The sequence below is a fragment of the Alexandromys fortis genome, unplaced genomic scaffold (assembly GCF_014885135.2).
Source record: "Alexandromys fortis isolate MF-2015 unplaced genomic scaffold, M_Fortis_MF-2015_v1.1 scaffold_259, whole genome shotgun sequence".
Classification (NCBI taxonomy): domain Eukaryota; kingdom Metazoa; phylum Chordata; class Mammalia; order Rodentia; family Cricetidae; genus Alexandromys; species Alexandromys fortis.
Window position 1 is genome coordinate 1501389 of NW_026068154.1, and position 20839 is coordinate 1522227.

General features: G+C 47.3%; 1 protein-coding gene across 2 annotated transcripts in view; it reads left to right on the top strand.

The window, feature by feature from the left end:
- Vstm2b (V-set and transmembrane domain containing 2B) overlaps positions 1-19479 on the top strand; it is a 31656-nt gene extending 12177 nt beyond the window's left edge. The window contains exons 5-6 of one of the 2 annotated variants that reach the window (XM_050127312.1): positions 13988-14081; positions 18853-19479. In XM_050127312.1, coding sequence (XP_049983269.1) covers positions 13988-14081; positions 18853-18913 — 155 coding nt within the window. In that variant the 3' untranslated portion in view covers positions 18914-19479. The remainder of the gene's footprint in view (positions 1-13987; positions 14082-18852) is intronic. The other variant, XM_050127313.1, reaches the window with a different exon arrangement.
- The last annotated feature ends 1360 nt before the right edge of the window (positions 19480-20839 follow it).

The following is a 20839-nucleotide window of genomic DNA, read 5'->3' on the forward strand; positions in this document are numbered from 1 at the left end:
AGTCAACAGTGAAGATCAGTCATCACGGGATGTTTATAGAGCATAGAGCCCAGTATCTAGGAAACACAAGGGGATGTCATCTAAAGTTATGTGGGAATGGCATTAAGTGTCTAGATCATCCAACAAGCTCGGAACCTCAATGTGTGACTTATCTCATGAGTGCCGTTCCCTCCTATCCACCAGTGAACCTAATGGTGGTGAAAGGAAGGTGGGGGGAGTTGTTGGAGCTTCCGTACAGAGAGTATGGAGCATTTGCAAATGGCTCAGGGAGTTGTGTGCGTTCTCTCTGCCATTTGTGAAGGGTGGGCACCATTCAATCATCTCTGCCTGTCTAGGGCTATTTTCCATGAATTGAGCTCTCTAGCGAGCAAGAACAGCTTTGCCACAGTTTTCCATGCTTCTCTAGAAAACTGAATCCCCAATTCTAGCAGGTTCATTGCAGGGCTGGCTGTGCCAAAGTAGTTCCTTAGGAAAGCCTTACCCAAGCTGTAGCTGTTTGTGCCTGGTTGTGCTTTGGTATCCAGGCTGCCATTTTTGGGGTACCGTTATGATGGTAAGAGGCAGGATGAAGGAGCAAGGATGTCAGGCTTGGAGGAACAGCTGGGTTGTGCAGCAGGAGATGGCTGTCTCTCCATGGCAGATGGAAACAAAAGGAAGAAGGCCCTTCATGGTGTCAGGTAGCCACAGAGCCTTGAGGAAGACCTGGATTATTGGGATGGGAGAGGCTTGACATCCCCTAGGAGAGAAGCACAAAACCACTTTTGTGTTGGGAAGCACCATGCCTTGCGGTTGGTAGTGATGGGCAGGCTCCCAGTCACCTTCACAGGCACAGGCCTGCTTTGTATTCCTGTATCTTGTTTTTAGTACAGGAATCTGCCCATCTTTCTCAATGTGGCATCTGTGCCCAGAGATTGCCAATAAGGAGCCACATGGCTCCCAGGGACACGTGAGAAAGCAGAGAAAAAGATGCTACTGCCAGGAGGTACTGGGAGCGTGAATGGTCTACACGAGGAACCACAGGGCAGGCCCCTGACCCCTGTCCCATTCTTTAGGCCCACCCCAACCTGCCTCTGAGTGGCACAGAAAGCCACCGCAGACACACACAGCACAGTCTACTTCCTGATGCTGGACAGCGCTCGATAGAGAGCACCTCCTTCAGCTGACTCCTGTCTATCACCCATAGCTGTGATGTCAACTCCTCCCCCTCCACCCCAGGACAAGGTTTCATTGTGTAAAACAGCCCTGGCTATCCTGGCACTCGCTCTGTAGACCAGGCTGGCCTTGTACTCACAGAGATCCACCTACCTCTGCCTCCTGAGTGCAGGGCATAACTGTGTGTGCCACAACCACCTGACTATAATGTCAGTTCTTTATCGAAACTTACTATAATTGATTCTGTACAAATGACCCCTTATCCCAGAGGAAAGCGCTTCAGTAAGCCCAGGGAGGGGAACTAATGCACTAGCAGGGCTGAAGGTGTGGTTCCCGATCTGCCCAATGCCTCCAGACATGCACTGCGCAGAGTCAAGGGAGAGACACCCCACCTGAGGGGAAAGTTATGGTCTAACGTTCAGATAACTGTAAAGGTGGTAGCTGGGAGAATGGTGTCCAAGACCTGGTAACCAAGGGCCTCACCTGAAACTTGAACTTCTTGAAGTCCCGCAAGGCAGTCTCTGGGCTCAATAGCATAACACTTCCTGTGTCTGTTCTGGAGTGCAAGCATAACTTAAGTATCCCCTCTACCCAGAGCTACGGAGGGCATTGCTTCTGTGTGTCCATGGCCCTGTATTCATTAGGCCTGGAGCCAGTTCACTCATTCATTCATCTTCCAGTGTCCACCAGACATCTTTCATATGCAGAGACAGCTGTGTACCCTGTGAACACAGTTTAAATATAGGCTCTGAGGCCTGAGAGTCTTACAGAAAAACTAACCCATGCCGCCAAAGTTAAAATCCCCTGTTATGGGTGCCATGTTAGAGGAAGACCCAGAGGAAGCTACCTTTGGCAGCTAGGAATGTTGGAGGAGGGCTTGATCTTCAGAGGGACAGTTAAAGTTAGAGGCCCTCATAGATGCAGAGCTAAGGGGTCTCTGTCCCAAAGGGGGCCATGGCAGGGCAGTGAACTGACTACTGTAAGCTACCTAGTCTGTCATCTGCAGAGTGGGGATGGTGGCTCCTCAGCAGACACCTAAGGAGCAGTAACTGAAAATAGTGCCTGAAAGGGCTTTGTGAGCCAGAAGGAAGTTTAGCTCCTCTTTTCCATAGGCATCACCCTTCCAAACACACGGCAGTGTCTGTTGTGTTTGAAGCTAATACTTGACTTTCTTAGGAAAGTCAGCGATTGTTTGAAGGGGGTACCTGACCAAGCCCTGGAAAGTAGAAAGTAGAAAGGGGAGGCAGAGCACTGGAGTTAGAGGTCAGCCTTTTGTGGTCCCCTGTATCCGAGTAACTCATTAGAGGGACGCTAGAACTCAAAGGAAGAGAAAAGGGGAAAGGGCAAGAGGGCAGGACATCATCAGACCCCTAATTCTGCTCATCCTCACTCCATCCCGTTCTACTCCAGAGTCTTCTTGGTCTCCCTCCTTTCAGCCTGGGTGTTTCTTTAGCCACCTAAAACTCACTCTAGGCTTATCCAAGAAGACCAAACCATTGAGAGACTAGAGTGAGTGTGGAAAGTACAGCCAGGACATAAATAGGAAGGGCAAGTACTTCTTCCCTTTGCCCAACATCTTGATGCATTGACATCATGGAACTCAGAGCTCCAAGAGAGCGAGGCCTCTCAGTGGGCACAGCACTGGCCTAATCTAGTAAATTAGATAGGGAGATTGCTGGGACCTTGTTACCATTATTGTGTAGCCTAGTCAGTCACTTTCCCCTTTGACCTCTGCCTTCACAGAGGTCAAAGCAGAGGGTGTGCAGAGCAGAAAGATTCTGTTTCTTGTTTGGGGAATATAATACTGTTTAAGCCATTGTGAGTATAGGGCAGGCTTCATCCTCCTTGGTGCTGATGTGAGCCACCATGTCTGTCTGTGATATTTAAATTGAGGAACCCTTACAAGGCATAGTGGTGTACGTGCATATAATCCTGTCACTGGGGACGCTGAGGCAGGAGGATTTAGTATTCAAAGCTATAGAATGCTACACAATGAGATGAAGGAAAGGGAAAGAGGGAAAGAATGGGAGAAATCGATTCTAGGAGATTAAGGAATCCTTGTATAGATGTCTCTGGTACCTTATATGAGGCTTGAGAAGGAACAGGAAGGCACAACCCAGAACATTGCAGTACTTTATTCTCCAATCAAAACAACTCTTGCTTTTCTCTGCTTTCTATTTTGGAGCTTACATATTTAAAAATTATCAAACTTGTTAGCACTCTGGATTTGTGTCATTGATTACATCAGTTACAAAAGGAGATCTTAGAGGTATGTTACTCCCGTTCTCCACCTCCAGCAGCACCGAGCCTCTGGCAACTGTCTCAGTACTTGCTTGGGGTCAGTTGGGTGAAGAAGGAGAACTTGAAATGGGGATAGGAGATCTGCACACCACTGCGGGTTACAGTGAGGTCGTGTGGGTGGAGGACTGAAGGCCCAACCTAGCATGTAGCCATTGCTGGTGAAGAGAGGCTATTTTACGGCTTAGTCTTGTAGATTAGTTGTGGAGGGTGCATACTCAGAGTGTTGTGTGGTCTAACTGAATCCCATCCCAGGATATGCCCTGATAATTATGGCAAATAAGTCAAAAAACATAATGGGAGAGACAAAGGAGACACAAAATCCATGGGATGAATCTCTGAGATTACCTCCCATCAAGAAAAACTGTTTTTAAGTTGACCACGTAAAGAAAGAGGGTAGTGACCTCTAGGAAGAGGGGATAACATGTGCAAATGCCCTGTGTAATAGCATATAGTCGGGAAATTCAAGGGCCTGACAAAGGGTTAGTCTGACTCTGCAAAGAAAACAAGAACTCAGAGTTTACTGGTTAAATAAAACAAACATGTAAGACATCAGCAGCTTTTGCTTTTCCTCTGAAGGCTATGGGATCAGAGCAAACAGGGTGGAACAAGGCAGGATCCTTTGGAGATGACAGCTCCACCACAGTGTGGAGTCAGAGATAGGCAGTGTAGCTGGGGGAGAACAGTGCCAAGAGACACCAGTGGGGGGTTAGTTAGATGAACAGGTATATGGATGCACACATGAGAAGTGGGGTGGGTGGGTGGGTAGAAAAGCAAGTAGCTTGTAGGTGAGCTTAGGGAAGGGTTTGTAAATGGGTGGACGTGAGATAGGATGCTCATGAGGAAGTATGAGTGGATAGAGTGATGGATAGGAGGATGCAGTGGGGGAGAAGGGATGATGAGGTGGATGGGTGAGAAGACGGGTGGGTGGGTAGATGAATACACGGATGGATGAATGGGTAAATGTATCAGGACTAGAAAGAAAAATTAGTAGGAAGTAAGACGTGGAAGAGAGATTTGTAAGTCAGTAGGAGAATTTGAAATTTTCCTCGCTTTAACAAAATACCCAACACAAAACAATTTAAGTAATGAAAACTTTGTTTGGGTCTCATGTTTTCAAAAGATATTTGTAGATCTAAAGTGGGGTAGAGCAGTGTGGCAGGAGCATATATTGGAGCAGAGCTGCTCACTTTGTGTCACCAAGGAAACAAAGAACAAGGCTTGCACAGTATACAGTCCCCCAAAAAGACCTTCTGTGGCCCATCTCCAACCAGACCCCACCTGCAAAGATGTCCATCCCATCCCAATAATTCCATCAAATTATGAATCGAATCCATGAATGAGCCCTCATGATAGCATCATGTCTCAATGAATAGATCTGCCAGTTGAGGCCAAACCTTCAACGTGTGAGCCTTTGGGGCAAAAGAAGTTCAAATCTAAGCTGTAACAATTGGTAATGGTCTTAGAGGAAGTTGAAAATGTATGGAAAAAGTAGCTGCTCGGTAGGTGGGAAGAGGGATATGGCAATGGGGGTGTAACTGGATGAAAGGGGATAGAAGGACAATTGGATCTGTAGATAAAGCATGGGTGGGAAGATGGGTGAGTTGCAGACCAGGTGAACCTTGCAGGATGGGTGGGTTGTAGCTGCCATCATGCCTAGGTGAGGAATTGCTAGACTATGCATCAGGAAAGATGACATAGAAAGAAAGGTCCTAGAGAATGGTATAATCAGAATGCCATGCTAGTCCATGTTCTCTATCTACCTCTGAACCACAGGACAGGACAATGTGTTAGGCAAAGCTGGGGCACAGCTAGTCCCTAGATTAGCTTCTAAGACAGGTATGCTGTACCCTATGGTGATTGCCTGGCCCCAGATTTGTTGATGATCATCAAAAGATATTGTAGGTTTGTCTCCTCAGATATTAAAAGATACACAGTCTCCAGGTATGTGAATGTATAACTAACTGTACTTGCTTTAGAGGTTAATATAACAATAAAATATGCAAGGCTGTATTTCATGATGTGTTCTATTCTAGAGTCATATTTTTATGCATGACACATCCTGGGAAGTTCCTTGACACTAATCTTATTTCATGAGCATGTGTTATAGAATTTTCCAAGCACCATCCTTGGGCAATTAAAATGCATTAACTATTGGGCTAAATTATATTTCTACAGGAAAGTTCTCAGTGAGAAACAATGTGCAGGTATCCCCAAAAACAGAATGTATACAAAAGTTTCTGGCCTGTCTGGTCCCACAGCCATTCAGTTTCAAAGAAACACACAGAGGTTTATATTAATTATAATACAATATAATAAGCCTGTTAGTCCAGGCTTATTATTAACTAGCTCTTACAACTTAAATTTACCCACAGTTCTTGTCTATGTTTAGCCACATGTCTTGGTACCTTTTCTCAGTGAGGCATTCTCATCTTGCTTCCTCTGCATCTGGCTGATGACTGACTGTTTGCCTTTCCTCTTTCCAGAATTCTCTTAGTCTGGTTGTCCCATATATACTTCCTGCCTGGCTACTGGTCAATCATTATTTTATTAAACCAATAAGAGTGATAAATCTTTACAGTGCTCAAAAGCATTATCCCACAGCAAAGGGGGCAGGGGTTTATAAATGGAAAGATAGACCTGGAAAAGCCGATAGTTCTGGTCACAGGGCTAACCCTGTTCTCTGCCCTGGGACCAACACCACATACTATACATATAGGTGCTTGTCAGGCCTGCCTCTGAGGAGAAGTACAGGGAGACTGGGGCCCTATTTAGCAGACTGCAGGGCAACCATTGAGAGCCCACTCATTATGCGCCTGATCCAGGGAAATCTTGGAAACTCTGGCTCAAGGACCATAAATACAGAACAGGAGAAAAGAACACCAGACTACTTGAATGAAAATGGGCTGAGTGGGAGACTTCAGGGAGGGCTGGATTCCCTTATCCACCACTCTAGCTCCACTTCCCAGTCAGTGTAATGGTCACATGAGCAGTGCACAATCCTCAAGTTGGGAAGTACACTGGGGTAACCTAGAGCAAATGTTCCCAAACCATGTTCCTTGCAAACTGCTAAGCACTGCTAGCCTCATTTGCTTTTATTTTTAATATTTGCATTTATGTTTGCTTGTTTATTTGCTGTAGTGCTGGGGATTATTTATTGTAGCCTTGCACTTTCTGGGCAAGCATTGTACCACTGAACTACACCCTAACCCCTTACTGGTGGATTCTAAATGGGTGTTCTAACACTGAGATACATTGGTCTCTTGCTAGACTTCTGGTGGTTGTATTTTGGTTTCATGTAGTTATTAGTTTGAGAAAACAATTCTACAATTTAAACATATCCAAACATAATTGATTTGGCCCAAATTACATGGAAAAATATATATATTTATTTATTTATATTTATATTTGGAAATATACAAAATCCACAAATATTTTGCACATACATCAATGCTCTGCCTTCTATGAAAGGGATTTGGAACAGCTTGGAAAAATACATGTTTCATGATAGAACACATTCAGGGAGAAATGAAAGAAAAAGTTGAAACAAGCCTGAGATGCATCTGAGTCATAGTCGGCTAGAAGATCCCTAGGAATCTAGGACAGGTTCTTAGCCCCAGGTGGAGGCCATGTATGGAACGTCTGCCCACTGCTGCACAGTGGGCAGCTGGGGCTTATGTCCAACCATTCACCCCGCCAACAGTGAAGCTCACAGCACAGGCAGCATGCAGAAACAGGGAGGCACACAGATGAGTCACAGTTTCCCCTCTCGTTAGCTCACCCTCTGGCATAAGACAAGGGTGTCAGACAGCAAGCACACCCGCAGCTGCCCACACAAAACCTGGAAAAAACCGACTCTGCTCTAGAGTCCTTGGGATAAGGGAGGTTTCTAACCTGAGGCTTGAAGGGAACTCCTGGGAGCAGGAAGAGAGGTGGGTGAGGGGCACGGGAGGATGAAACTAAAGGAGGCTGTGCCCAAATGAGTTGATAGGAAGAGAAACTGTGCAAGGGGGCAAAACAGGGGCAATATCCAGCAGAAGCAGTGTTATCAAGGGGACAAAACAGGAGCAATATCCAGCAGAGGCAGTATTACCAAGGGGGCAAAACGGGCAATATCCAACAGAGGCCGCACTATCTTGGAGTCATCTACATGGACCTCTGGGCTCAGCAGGGGAAGGTTGATATACTCCAGAGACCTGACAATGGAAATGGCCTTCTTGAAGGCATGGGGAAATGAGTGTATACAACTAGTCTCCATATGGGAGTCTACTTCATCTGGAACTTGATCCACTCAAAGGAAGGAGGAAGCAAGTGAAAACCCCATCCTGGAGAGGGTTCGGGAGAGGTTCCAGCAGCTAGGAAGCCTGAAAAATTCAGATACCAGGAAGCCGCTGGCCGTACCCCTCGACCAGCACCCCACAGCTGCAATAGTAGGCATGTTACTGACTCTAGGACGTATCCATAAAAGGGAAAAACGAGTTCCACTTCCTAAGGTCACAGGAAAGAATTCTCACAAAAGGCAGAATATGTTTCTAGGTACAGAGACTATTTCAGATGCCTACTAACACTCCATGACCCCAAAGATAATTAAACCAAAGCAAGCCGAGTGTGGGATCTCCTGGATGAGGACCTGCCCGACACAGCCGCAGCCCTAGCACACTCAGCTGCTGAGAACCCTCGTGCTCACTGTAGTTAGGGCCTCTGGTGGCCCGCTGCCTACTGTGGAGAAAGGGCCTTGTCACTCACCGCTATAATTAAGTGATTCCATGAAAGGAGCCTTTGGGGCAAGATCCCATTTTGAAATAAATAGACTGGCAAGGCCCTATCAACTAAGTTGGCCACCCAAGAAAGTGTGTTCTATGCACATGTGGAAATGCCACTGTGAACATGGAGAACATGGCTCAGTGATAGACTCCACCAGTGAGAGAGAGGCTGGAGTGTGGTTCAGTGGTAGAGCACCTTCCCAGGATCCCCAGCGAGGGGCTGGGAATGTGCTCAATGGTAGAGCATCTACTTGTACAAGCTCCTGGGTTCCAACGCCGGAAATGCAGCAAATGTCAAATGAAACCTATTCTGTACAATTGGCACAAACAAACAGAAACAATGAAAATAAGTTCTTGTGACTATTAAATTCAGGAGGAAAATCCTCTCCACTCCCACTTTGGAAGCAACCTAACCTGTGGGGGGGGAAATGACTTCATGTTCTTTGGTCCTAGGAGAGGCATAAGTGATGACTGTAGCCCACTGTGTGGACAGAAGCAGGCTGCCTGAGTTCAAGTCAGCACAGTCGACCTCAGTCTGACCTTTATCTGTATCAAATAAAAATTAAACTTGGGATTCAGAGAGACAGTTAGCGGTACCTTGATGTAAGTATTGCCCATAAGTTATTTGGGGTAGGTTGGCCACTGTTAATCTGAAGCTCAAAACTAACTCATGGCCTGTAATTTATCTGTAAACCTTGGGCCTCAGGCGAGTTACTTCTCATTGGATATCAGTTTCTGCATTCTAAATGAATTGTGGTTTTTGTTTTGCTTTGTTTTTAAGGAGGGTGTGGTGCTCTGCACATCTGTTATTCCAGCACTCAGCACTCCTGAGGCAGGAGGATTACCAGACTAATCTGGGCTACCCAACAAGCCCCAGGCCGTGTAGGTAGCAGAGATACTAGTGCCTGGTTTTATGTCCCTTGGTGATTGATTGAGGCAGTCTGCCTGGAGGAGTCAATGTGTAGTTAAAACATAAGGAATGAATCAGGCCAAGGGAAACAGAGCCATTGGTTAGTCCTTCTACTGCCTACCTCCGGTGCTGGCAAGGAGAGTCGACCATCATACAAGGCTGGAAATGGGGAACTATTGAAACAATTAAGAAAGGTTCTCATGGAAGCATCGAGGTGGTGGCTCTTTCCTCTGCAATGGGGATCTGGCCAAGGCTCTGCACCTTTATCTCCAAGTATATGCAAGAAGCAGTTTGGGCATTGGTGGCAATGGAGGAAGGAAAATGTTTCAAAATACGGAGGCCAGCATTAAGCCACGGTAGAGGACTGTCTCAGGCCCATGACTGAACTGGGTGTGCTTCATTCACCTATGATAGAATTGGATGTGACATAAAAGGGCTCATAAGCTAATTTCCAGATAGTGGCACTGTTGAGAGGTCAACAGCTCCATTGCTGGATTAACCCATTGCTGAATTCTTAGCTGGATGGTTTGTTAGGAAGAGGAGGAGCTAGGCTGGAGGAAGTCGGCCATTGACGGTGTGGCTTTGAAGGGTGACCTCACCTAGCCCTCCTCTTCCCCCACTTTCTGTTCCTGGCTGCCAGGAGGTGAGCACCGTTGCCCATCACGACCTTCTGCCATGATGTTCTAACTCCCCACAGCCTCGGAACAGTGAGCCAGGACCATGGCCTGACACGTCTGAAAACATGAGCCAAAGGGAATCCCTCCTGTGAGTGGATTCATTCCGGCATTTTGTCACAGTAATAAAAACAAAGTGACTCAGATTCTCCAGAAGCAGTTAGGCTCCTCCCACTGAGTATGGTGCGGAGCGAGGGGAACTGGCTGAAGCAGGAAGCCTCACGGCCCTAGCCAGGAAGCATGAGTAGGAAGCCATCAGCAAGGTGCAGGTCCCCGTCTCAACTGCAGTCCATGTCTGCAGGTCCTATGCCAGCCTTTTCTGTAAGAGATATGCATCAGTTAGCTGCTTCTAGTTTTTGCCCCACTTACCAGCACACGCTAGTTTTATGGCAGAAATGAATTCCACCCAAACAAACTCCCTTAGTGCACAATTATTCCTCGCTGGCTCCCTCTAGATAAATATCCATGAAGAGGCTTTAATTAAAATGTCAACAGGGGAGGCAGCCTTGCATGCTGCCATCTTCCCACTCAGCAGTAAGCTGGACCCGGGTAGAGTCCAACGGGAAAAATGAGAACTGAGCTTGCCAGGAGGGCCAGCCCTGTGTCAGGGAAGGGACCTGCCCCTGCCCACTGCACAGCTGAGCGCAGACCTAGTGGGACCTAAGCCAGACTCCTCCTCAATTCTGAGGCCAGAGCTGGCTCAGACACTGTGCACTTGGACATCGGCAAATGGCAGGGTGTGGGGATGCGTGTGACCGAGAAAGGCTGTACCGGAATCCACTGCACAGAGGCCAGGGTGGTGGCTGGTAGCTCGCTTGGGTCTGGGTAGGGGGTCAGGAGGGCAAGGACCTGGAGACTCCTGCTGAGAAGGACATAGCATCAGCAGCAAAGGAGAGGCACGGTGCTAATGCCTGGGTCTTTCACAATCTATGTGTGGAGTCTCCTCATTTTTAATGGTTCAGATTAGAATTTACTTTTTTTTTTTTTTGCACCCTTCTGCAACCCAGGCTCTACCCTCAGGTGGCCACATTGTGTCTCACTTGCCAATAGGTTCTGCAGAAAAAGGGGTTTATAAGGAGAGAGGCAGGAAGTGGGGGAGGCGTGAAATTGCAATGAAGGGTGAAGGACAGTTTCCTGAAGTGACAGACTCTGCTGTGCCACTGCTGAGGCTTCTGGATGATGTGTAGAGAAGGGATGATGTGTGGCATTGACCTTGGCCAAGATGCTGCCTGTGTCCTTTTTGTTCTCCTCTGGAGGTGGGGGAGGGGGTCTGCTGCTTCCTGAGAGAGCAGAGGTGCAGCTGGAATGGCAGGGTCCTCAGAGCATGTGAGGGAAAACAGGGGGGAAATGCTGTCTTAAAAGAGGAGGGCTCTATCCAGCCTTGAGTAGAGGTTCTAGTTCATGCTCGCTCCTGGAGCAGCCCTTTTTGTCTCATTCACAGAGGCTGCAGAAGAAGAAAGCAATACAACTGGGCATGGGTACTCAAAGGCCCACTATCCTGTGTGCATGGCTTGGGTCCTTAACTTTATTTAGCCACGAAGTCTTTGTTGAAAAGACAGGGTTAGAACTTCACAAAGTACACAACAGCTTTTAGTGACCATAGTGCGCTCAGTAGAAAGGGGGCCGGCTGCGGGCACACCCTTCAGGAATCCTCCGATATCACAACCAAGCTCAAGGGTGGAATGGCTTTGTCCATGAGAGAAGGACAACAACAACCTGCCTGCACTCTGAGTCCCCATTCTGCACAGTTCTGCAGAGGAAGGCACCAGTAGGCAAAGCCTACAGTGCCAACCTGCAAATGAGCTCCAACCCACTCAGGCTACCGAGCCAGAACCAGCTTACTGACCCCAAAATATCATAACCGTGGTTACACTTCTCATGCCTGAAAAAAAGAACTGAAGTCTGTGAGCAACCCTGAACAGTCTCTGGCTGAGTGGTGTGTGTGTGTGTGTGTGTGTGTGTGTGTGTGTGTGTGTGATGTGTAAGCTGCTGAGCCAGCCTTCCCCAGCTCTGCCGCAGCTCTCAGCCTTCAGAGTCAGGATATAGGGGTTGGGTCAGAGGTTCCTCAGCTCTCCACAGAGACCAGATACCCCAGGCCCATGTGTGGGCTGCAATGCCACCCTCACAGGGATCTCTGTGTCAGTCAAATTTGTGTCACAGTAGCCAACTCAAGTAATGTAAAAGGAAGAATTTGTATTTCGGCTCCATTTCATGAGGCTTCTATCTCTGACTCTGTTGCTTGGGGCCTACAGTGAGGCACAGCGTCATGGTGTGAGCATGAGATGGTATGAGACTGTTCAAACTCATGGTGGACAGGGAAGACACATCACACGTGACCTGCTCCCGCCAATCAGGCCCGCCTAATGTTTCCAAGACCTCCCCAAGTTAGACTTCTACCTGGGACCAATGCTTTCATTCTGTGCATCCTTGATGAGGAGAACTCATAACTCAACTGTAAACCACCCTGGGAGCTTCAGAGTCACAGGCTTGGACACTACACAAGAGGAAGCCCGGACACAGCATTCTTCATTTCTTTATTAAAAATATTAAATGGGTTTAACAATTCCATGCACTTTTCTGACAGGGCTTTATAATTCTTTTGTTGCTGGATAAATGGAAATGATGAATTTCCCAGGCAGAAGCTACTTGGACTGAGATGCGTGTATACATGTGTGTATGTGTATGAGTGTGCATGTAGGCATGCACACATCCATGGTCCATTGTATCTTTTCTAGTTCTTAGTTGTTATATTTTATTTATCTGCACCTCCCAACTGTCCTGTTTCCCTACTTCCTTTTACTCCCCCACCTCCTCCTCCTTTCTTTCACTCCCATCTCTTTCCCCAGATGTGGTCTCAGTATGCAGCCAGGCTGACCTGAAACTTGCAATCCTTCTGCCTACGGGCTAGGATTATGTGCCACGACACCCGATTAGCAGTCTCACAGGTTTCAGTTTCATTAAGAATGATCAGCAACACAGCAGTGCTGGTTGGAGATGAAGATGAATCAGCCATTCCTCTTTCCAGGGCTTCCCTCACCTCTTGGGCTGCCTGAATCTCCAGCTTCATCATGACTAACACACTGGTGTGCACTCTGGCGCTATTCTTGGTTCGCCTCCAGAAGGGAGGAAATAGATGGAGAGGCTGTTAGCATGTGATCAGTTCAGCACATCAGCCTGCCTCTTCAGCCCCATATTCTAGGAACGTCAGAAGAGAGGCCCCAAGGTAGGTGAGTGAACCCATCCCAGCTACACCAAACACACCCACTCAGCCATTGTCCACCTGTGCCCTCTACAGGGTCAAGCTGAGTTACACTTGTCTGGACAGCAGTGAGCAGTCCTGGCTGCTGCCTCTGGGAGATGGGGATGTAGGGACTCAGGCCCCAGATGCAGAGGAGGCCCTGTACTAGACATCACAATAGGAGCTCTCCCTCAAAGAATGTGACCCCCTGGTCATTAAGTTCCAGGGGTGTTTTAAAAAGAAGTAGATGAGGAGACAGCTCATGCACATTGGAAAAGTTCCCTCTTGGGAAAGCACTCACAAAATTAGCTCTTCGGCTCTGCTCAGGCAAGATGGTCCTTTTGAAGTTTTACTCGTGAGTTGGTGCTCTCCTGCTGCTTTTTATAGGGGCTCTGGGGATTGAACACCGGTTGCCAGGCTTTCAAGCAAATGCAGCTGCATGTTGAGCATCCATTCAGCCCTAAGATGTTGTGTCTACGTTTATCAGTGTGGTACTTGGGGGTCAAATCCAAGGCCATGTACATTTGGATAAATGCTGTCTCTCTGAGATATATTCCTAGATCCTGTTTTTTGTTTGTTTGTGTATTTTGTTTTGTTTTTGAAAGAAGGTCTCACTATTTAGCCCAGGCTGATTCTCCTGTCTCAACCTCCTGAGTACTGGGATTGCAAATGTGTCTAACACACCTGGCTCACACTGGTCTTTTCTGAAACCTCTGCTTGCACGGCATTGACTATCTGGGCTGCTTTTGTTTGTATGTTGTATGGAATGTCTTTTTGCTGTGTGACAGAGAACCTTAAAACCCAGTGACTTTCGTGTGACATTATGATCGTTGTCTTAGGTTTCTGTTGCAGGGAAGAGACACCATAACCATGACAGCTCTTATAAAGGGAAACATTTAATTGAGGTGGTGGCTTACATTTTCAGAGGTTTAGTTCATTGTCGTCATGACAGGGAGCATGGGGACTGGAGGTGTGGCAGCGTGGAAGCAGACATGGTGCTGGAGAAGTCTACATCTTGATCCAAAGGCAACAGGAAGTGAACTGAGGTACTGTGTGGTATCTTGACCATATATGAGACTTCAAAGCCTGCCTCCACCGGGACACACTTCCTCCAACAGAACTGCACCTACTCCGACAAAGCCACCTCCTAATAGTGCCATTCAAACCACCACAGTCATTTACTCAACACAGTGATTTCTCTCGGCTCACCTGGGAAGTTTCTCGCTTGGTCTCTGCTGGGCTCAGCTAGGTAATTGGTGCCAATTCACTTGGGGATTGATTGGTCTGGAGGGACCTTATCTAGAACATCTCATGACCCCCATTCTTCGGAAGGCTGACTCGGGCTTAGATAGTTCATTCTGAAGTGCACAGCCCTCTGTAAACTTTGCCTCACTCTGGTGATAGTCCACTGTCTACAACAGGTCATGTGAGGGAGGCCCTATCACAGAATGTGCCTGGTGGAGAGGAGGAAGGCTTTGCATGGCCTGCCTCTGGGAAACTGCTTAAACTCTAGCCTAGTGACACCGGCAAGACATATACTAACTTTATGGCATATGCTCCAAGACCCCGAGAGATGAAGGGGGCTGTTAGCAACAGGACTGCATTTAGGAACCCCTGTGGCCACCAAGCAGACATCCAGCATTGAAGGCCCCACATTGATCTCCACCTTCTATGCTCATTACCTTAGACAGCATCATGTGGTCCTTCTGTCCCTGGTGCTTCTACCTCTGGCCCAGCACAGATCGAGCTGCTTTTTATAGTAGGGATAGAACACAGGACTTTTGCACACTAAGGACCACTGAGCTATGTCCTCAGTCTGAAACCTTTTAACATTAAGCAAATGGGTAAGTCAAAGGGGTACTTGAAGGCAAGGTTAAATCTTGCTTTACCTCTCCTGCGCTTGCAGTACCACCTGGCCAGCCATCCTCTGACTGGCTTACATGTCCATTGACTGCTTCTCTGACTGCTGCATATCTTGATGGTCTGAAATTCTCTTCACAACTGCTTTTAGATACCTCTCATTCCTGTTTCTGTCACCTGAGCCTGCCTTAGTGCTAGGGTTTGCAAGAGTGTAACCATCAAAGCCTGGGCATTGGATGTCTAGTCTTCAAGCTATACGAAGCACCACTATCCCTTGTACTTTTTTTCAGACTGTTTTTTTCCATGTGCCCAGGAGCTCCTGTGAATTCTAACTGGACCTCTAGCCATCCATCAACTCACCTATCACTGCATCCATCTTCCTAGCAATCTGTGACAATGAGGAGGCACAAAAGAGGATTGTGGTCTTTGTAGCAATCAATGAACTACGATTCTCTCTGCTGGTGATGGCCAGAAGCAGAGTGGCCAGATTGTTGGAGGGCAGGAGGAAAGACTGGGAAATTAAGATCTGAGGGCTAGTATGTCTGGACGGGGTCGTGGATGGACTTCTTAACTGGGGTCTGGACTGTGCAGAGAAATAGCATCTCTGGAAAGACTGGACACAGGAGAGTCTGCCTTCTTCTCACTCCACAGTGTGAGCCAGCACCAGTCCACACGTGGGCAGCTGGAGTCATGGAGATTCTGAATGGATCATAAAAGAGAGGAGTAGGCATGGAGCATGAGTTCTGTCACATACACAGTTGCAGGCAGAGCAAGCTGCATTATGGAGTAGGGAAATGCTTTGGACAAAAGGAAAAATGGCTACATCCATTCACATCATGCCTAAGTATGCACCTGGAGGCCAGTGTACCACACTTAGGCATCCATGTTTACTGATGCACTAGCCACAATTACCAAGATACAGAACTAGCTTAAGTTCTCAGACTTTATAAAGAAAATGGGGTTATATATGCACATTAGAATTTAATCAGATGAGGAAAGTGGATGGAATTGGCAGCCATTGTGTTAAGCAAAATAAGCCAGACTCAGAAAGATAAGTATTATGTCTTTCTAGATTTAAAACTAACTCCCCCGCCTCTCTCTCTCCCTTCCTCCCTCTCCCCCCCCACCTGCCTCTCTCTCTCTCTGTGTCTCTCTGTCTCTCTGTCTCTGTCTCTGTCTCTCTCTCTCTCTCTCTCTCTCTCTCTCTCTCGTGTGTGTGTGTGTGTCCATGTGTGATTAAAATAGAAGGAGTACTATTAGGAGAGGAGACCAGCAGGATTGGAGACTAGGGTGAGATGTGATGACCAGGCTGTACTGAACCAAGTCTGATAAAGACATGGATGGAGACGTCCTGATGAAATCTGTTGTTTTGAATGCTAATTAAAAGAACGAATTTGAAAAATAAACTAACTACAACACAAGACTTGGGGACCATCTCAGAAAAGAGGGAAGATTGTAGGAATCAGAGGACCAGAATGTCTGCTTGAGAGTGTGTCTTCTATATATGATAAGGAACTATACTCATGAAACCTCAACAACATGGCTGCCTAAACAGGATCTGCACAATGGCAACACCAGCTGACCTGTTAACAGAGATAGGGAAAGACTCACAAGGTCTAACCCTCAGTGGTTAAGAGCACTGCCTGCTCTTCCAGAGGTCCTGAGTTCAATTCCCGGCAACCACATGGTGGCTCACAACCATCTGTAAAGAGGTCTGGTGCCCTCTTCTGGCCAGCAGACATGCACACAGACAGAAGATTGTATACATAATAAATAAATAAATATTTAAAAAAAAAAAAGAACTATAGAGGGGGGAATTATCTTTACCAAGGAGGAGTCCACTGACAGCTATCCAATCCCAAGTGTCAGCCCGAAACACATACACAGAGCAACAACATGAAATGTTCTCTCTCTCTCTCTCTCTCTCTCTCTCTCTCTCTCTCTCTCTCTCTCACACACACACACACACACACACACACACAAACACACACACATGAATTTGGGAAGAGTAAGTGAGTGGCCTACACTAGAGGAGTTGGAGGGGGAGAAGAGAAGGGTGGAAATGATTTAAATGCAATTCTCATACATTAAATTCTAAATAAAGACGAATATCAAAAATTACAAGGAAAGAAAAGGATTGACAGTACTTCTACCCATGAAGATTGATAGTAGTTAATCTGATTACAGGGGAAAGCCAGTCATCATAGAACCTTCATCCAGAAACTGATGGAAGCAGGTGCAGAGATCCATAGCTAGAACTGGGCCGAGTTCCCAGAGTCCATTCGAAAGAGAGGAGGGAGCGATGATATGAGCAAAGGGGTCAAGACCACGATGGGGACACCCACTGAAACAGCTGACCTGAGCTAGTGGGAGCTCACTGACTCAGGACTGACAGCTGGGGAACCTGCATAGGACCAAACTGGACCCTTCGAATGTGGGGACAGCTGTGTGACTGGGGCAGTCTGTGATGCCACTGGCAGTGGGACCGGGATTTAACTATAGTGCTTGAACTGGCCTTTTGGAACTCATTTTCTTTGGAAAGATACCTTGTTCAGCCTAGATATAGTGGGCAGGGCCTTGGTCTCACCTCAAAGTGACTTGCGAGATGTTGTTGACTCCCCTTGGGAAGCCTTATGCTCTCTGAGGAGTGGATGGGGGGATGCAGTGGGTGGGAGGTAGAGGGATCAGGAGAAGGGGATGGAGTGGGGACTGGGATCAGTACGCAAAATGAGAAGTTGATAGTACTACAGTCAGTCCCAAGCTTGTTGGAAAAACCCTCACCTGACCTAATAGAGACGAAGGATCCAGTTGCCCTAGCAGCAGCTAGGGCAGACAGTTTTGCAAAGACTCCACACTTTCTACAAATCTGGTGTTGACCAATGAAGAGTCTCCCACAGTCCTCCTGGGTATAGGGTTGCAGCCCAGCCTGCTGGAGGTTCAGGCGAAATGTATAGGAGAGCAGTCACCAGTGGTGTCCCCCAGTATCCCACTCAGCAGTGGTGTCCCCCAGTATCCCATTCAGCAGTGGTGTCCCCCAGTATCCCACTCAGCAGCGGTGTCCCCCAGCATCCCACTCAGCAGTGGTGTCCCCCAGTATCCTATTCAGCAGTGGTGTCCCCCAGCATCCTATTCAGCAGTGGTGTCCTCTAGTATCTCACTCAGCAGCGGTGTCCCCCAGTATCACACTCAGTAGTGGTGTCCCCCAGTACCAAGGCAGAAGAGCAAGTAATCCCAGGAGAAGTAGGGCATTTTGCAGCTCAGGAGCCCAGGGCTCTTTGGTGGGCTTTTCCTGGCTACACAGGGAGGTCTTTGTAACATCTGGACACTTTGAGAATAGGGGAGGAGACAAGCAGTGTTCCGGAGGAGGCAGGATGAAGACATGGTAGTTAGGTGTTAGGGCCCAGAGGCAGACCAGGCACCCAGACACTGGAGGAAAAGGTGGGTATGATACAGGCAGTGTGGGGCCAGATGTGTGGGATCTTAGGTATCTACCCACACCAGCCTGTGATTACTGAGCTCTCCATCTCCAGGAGCAGCTTGACGGCATGATTATGGAAGGAAGGCTAACACCCAGAAACCACCGTGACAGGACCTGTGAGGATGCTGAGGTGTGCCATTTAGACAGGAACTTGGAGAGGCTGCCTGGAAGCTGGCACTGTGTGAAGATGTGGAGGAGGTGGGGGAGGTGAGCCTTCATTTAGAGGACACTTGGAAGAATTGTTCTGAGGACCAAAGAAGCAGGTTGTCTTTAGTGAAACAAAGCAGTGTCTAGCATGTCCACCTCAGGACAAGCGCACCTGTGTCTGACCACATCTGGCTCCATCTTTAAACAGAAGCAGCCATGGCAGCCTCCAGCTGGCTACTGTGGTTTCAGAAGCCTCAGAAAGACTCTGGTCTGCCTCAGGATCCCAGGTTCTCAGGAGTCCAGTTGACTGTCTGTTTTCTCTTCCCCTGCAGGTACCGGCCCTGCCTACAGCACAGACCCTCTGCTGTCGCTGCTCTTGTTAGCGCTGCATAGGTTCCTGCACCCATTGCTGGGACACTGACAGCCATAAAATTTCGGCAGCCACGCGGGGGAGGACCTTGCCACATGGACACAAGGACCAAGGGAAGCATGAAGAAGTCCATGCAGAAATAAATAAATCTTATTTTTTGGGGAAGTAACACAAATTTAGAAGACTTAAAGTAACGCATCAAGTTTCCAGATAGGATAGAGCGAAGGCCGTGCAGTCTGCATGGGGCGCTGAGCTCTCCACGGCAACGTCCAGTTTCTGTTTCTTTCCTTCACGTGCCCTCCGAGTCTTCATTTTGCACGAACTGTTGAACAGGTACTTTGAGGATAATATGTAAAAAAAAAAAAAAAAAAAAAAAAAGTCGGGTCAAAGCCTTTCTGACAAAGTAAAATATTTTTAGGAGATTATTGTGTTTAGAAATTTTTTTTGAATTTACTTTTTCTTTGGGGGCTTTTCTTTATTAAATTATTTCTTTGGAGACATTTTGATTAAAAAAAAACACCATAATTAAAACTCACTGTCAATAATATTTATTTTTAAATAAAGATTGGAAACAAGGGTATAGTTGTTTATAAACTGCACTGTATATTGCTGAATAACAGTTGAATAATAAAAAAGAAACCCTTTTAAATAGACTTTCTACAGCCATGTATGACTGTCCAGTTTCAGTGCCTGTTGCAGCCAGACACTGTGACCTCTGCTTCACAGACACCAGCTGAATGTCTCCCAGGGCAGAAGGTAGCCCAGGACACCTGGTTGTGCCACAGCAAGCAGACAAGAGTACCTGCCTAGCCTGCCAAGGGACGGGGGACTTCCCAGAAACAAGAATGAAGAGAGCGGGCTACTGTGCAAGCCAAGAGCCAGCCTTTCTTTCCAGCCTTCAGTAGAACTGAGGTGCACTTACCTGCTGTGAGCTCATATGCCAGTCTGCGCTGGTCCTAGCTTCAGTGAGCCTCAAAAAAGAGAGGTGGCTAGTTGTCTGTACTCGCTTAGCTTGTACCATGGAGATGGCTTTTGGCCTCTGGATCTGTGAGTTTGGGGACAGGTTGCATGTCTCAGAGACACTAATATGCCATGGGAGCTACCTACTATTAATTTCATGATAGGACTCCGTTAAATACCCAGACCTGTGGGTATTTAAATATAGCCAGACTTTTACAACTGTTGTTTATTTGGGGGTTTGTTTTGTTTTAGTTTTAGATTGGTTTGTGTATTTGAATGTCATGGTTTTCTTTAAATGAGAAGATTTCACACTATAACCTAGGCTAGCCTGAAATTCCTTTGCAGCATAGGATAGCCTTGATCTTGTATCCTCTTCAGCCTCCTAAATGTTGGGAATATAGGTGTGAGGCCCTGAGCCTGACTTAACCTGGATCAAATATGTGCAGTTGTCAGCGTTACTCACCAAATGTTTCCTTTCTCCTGACTCAGCATGTGTTGCCAACAGTTTCTAGCATCCAGTGGCGGGGGGGGGGGGGACAGCACCCACAGGAAGAAGGGGTTCATCCAAGACACTTGTTTGCTGATGCAAGGCTCTCTGAAGCATTCTCTTCCAATATGACAACAGGAACATTCTAAATAGCAAGAGACACACCCCACCCACTGACAAGCAACACCTCTGTAATCTTACTGCTGGGTAGTAATGGCAGAAATGGTTTGATGAGGAGTGAGCCTTACTTATTTCAACCCAGTCACTTGGGGGGGGGGGTCTGCTTGTTACTGTACTGCAACCCTGCCTATTCTGACTATTTCAGCATTCAGATGATCTATTGCCTACGTAAGAGAAAAGATGAATCTCATGTTTGGAAAGTCCCAGATGTGCAGAGACCCTGGCATGAAGCTAGTGCACTGGATGCTATGTGAAGAAATCCTCAGGATCACTGTTTCTGGTGGATGCTGCAGGCTCTTCCACCTTCCATTTTTGTTGATCT